Here is a 2,092-nt window from a genome sequence, read left to right as displayed (position 1 = left end):
CGCGCCCCGGCAGACAGAGTGGGGGGGTCTGGCTGGGGGTCCCCAGGAGCAGCTCTGCTTGCATCACCTCGGGGTGCCCCAGGCATCCTCGCACCCCACTGCCATGGTGCCTGGGGTCCGTGCCCAGGGTGCAGGGGAAGGCGTGAGGGGCCACGGCGTGTGTCCCCTCTGCAGGGACGGGGCTGCTGCGGGCACAGGCTGGTCCTGCCGGGCGCCTGTTTTCCTCTGGTGTCCCCAGGCCGGGGAGATGGGGACCGTGTCTGGCTGCCTGTGCATGGCTGTGCCTCCAAGGGTGAGTGAGCAGTGGGGAAGGATCCGGCTCAGGGCTGGGAGCAGGAAGGAAGGAAGGAAAGCGGAGTTAAAATAAGTCAGGCAGCGAGCCGTGGGGGACGCCAGGGCTGGAGCTGGCTCCCAGCCTCTGGGGAGAGGGTTGGACCGGGGCAGACTGGGCTTTGCATGGTGCTGGGGCACCCTGGGGTGCTGCACTGTGCATTGGGGCTGGGGTGGGGAGACCATGCAGGCAGGAGGGTGCCGGGAGCTGGTGGGGCGCACGCTGCCTGCCCAGTCCCTGACGGCTCTGCCCCTTCTCCCACCCTGCAGGATTGGCAGCGGCCGCCGCAGAAGAAGAAGACCGTGTCCTTCAGCACCATGCCCAATGACCGCAAGATCAACAGCACAGCTGCCTGCATCTCCTTCATGCTGGAGGGCTGTGAGCTGAAGAAGGTGCGCTCCAACTCCCGCATGTACAGCCGCTTCTTCGTGCTGGACGCCGACATGCGCTCTGTGCGCTGGGAGCCCTCCAAGAAGGACTCGGAGAAGGCCAAGATCGAGATCAAGTCGGTCAAAGAGGTGCGTGTGGGCAAGAAGACGCCTGTCCTGCGCAGCAATGGCCTCTCTGACCAGTTCCCGGATGAGTGCGCCTTCTCCATTATCTATGGAGACAACTACGAGTCCCTGGATCTGGTGGCCAGCTCAGCCGATGTGGTGAGTGCCTGGGTGATGGGGCTCCGGTACCTGGTGTCCTATGGGAAGCACACCCCCGAGGCGCCTGGGACTGGCCACCCCAGCCTCCGGACCTCCTGGATCTCCTCCGTCTTTGACCTTGCCGACCTGGAGAAGTCTGGCCGCATCCCCGTGTCTCGGGCTGTGCAGCTGATCAAAGCGCTCAACCCAGGCATGAAGACCTCCACCATTGAGCTGAAGTTCAAGGAGCTGCAGAAGGCCAGCGAGCGTCCTGCTGCGGAGGTGGCTTGCGACCTCTTCGTGGAGGTGTACTGCGAGCTCTGCACCCGCCCCGAGATCTTTTTCCTTCTGGTGCAGTTCTCCAGCAACAAGGAGTTCCTGGGTCTGAAGGACCTGCTGATGTTCCTGGAGGTGGAGCAGGGCATGGAGGGGGTGACGGAGGAGAAGTGCTTGGAGATCGTTGGCAAGTATGAGCCCTCCAAGGAGGGCCGGGAGAAGGGCTACCTGGCCATCGATGGCTTCACGCGCTACCTGCTCTCCGCTGACTGCTCCATCTTCGACCCGCAGCACCGCAAGGTGTGCCAGGACATGGCGCAGCCCCTGTCCCACTACTACATCAGCTCTGCCCACAGCGCCTGCCTGCTGGAGGACAACTTTTGGGGCCGCTCGGACATCAGCGGTTACATCAGCGCCCTGGGCCTGGGCTGCCGCAGCATCGAGCTGGTGCTGTGGGATGGCCCCGAGGGTGAGCCCGTGGTCTACACCAGCCCCTCGGCCGCCTCCTGCGTGCCCTTCCGCGCCGTGGTGGGAATGATCGACCAGCACGCCTTCACCGCCTCCGCCTACCCCCTCATCCTCTGCCTGGTGGTGCGCTGCTCGGCCCCCCAGCAGCGCCTTGCCGCCCAGTGCCTGCGCAAGACGCTGGGGGAGAAGCTGTACCTGGAGCCCCCCAACCCTGCTGCATCCTACCTGCCCTCCCCGGAGCAGCTCAAGGGCCGCATCCTCATCAAGGGCAAGAAGCTGCCGCCCGGCTGTGAGGACAGCGAGGGGGAGGTGTCGGATGAGGAGGAAGGCTGGGAGCTGGCGCGGCGGCTGGGGCAGGAAGACCGGGAGGGACCGGAGGGGGGGG

General features: G+C 65.5%; 1 protein-coding gene across 1 annotated transcript in view; it reads left to right on the top strand.

Moving 5' to 3' along the window:
• The first annotated feature begins 600 nt into the window (after positions 1 to 600).
• HCRT (hypocretin (orexin) neuropeptide precursor) overlaps positions 601 to 2,092 on the top strand; it is an 8,574-nt gene continuing 7,082 nt past the window's right edge. The window contains exon 1 of the mRNA XM_009327029.1: positions 601 to 2,079. Coding sequence (XP_009325304.1) covers positions 649 to 2,079 — 1,431 coding nt within the window. The 5' untranslated portion in view covers positions 601 to 648. The remainder of the gene's footprint in view (positions 2,080 to 2,092) is intronic.

This window comes from Pygoscelis adeliae, unplaced genomic scaffold (assembly GCF_000699105.1).
Source record: "Pygoscelis adeliae isolate BGI_AS28 unplaced genomic scaffold, ASM69910v1 Scaffold917, whole genome shotgun sequence".
Taxonomy (NCBI): Eukaryota; Metazoa; Chordata; class Aves; order Sphenisciformes; family Spheniscidae; genus Pygoscelis; species Pygoscelis adeliae.
This window is presented reverse-complemented; position numbering and strand designations above follow the sequence as displayed.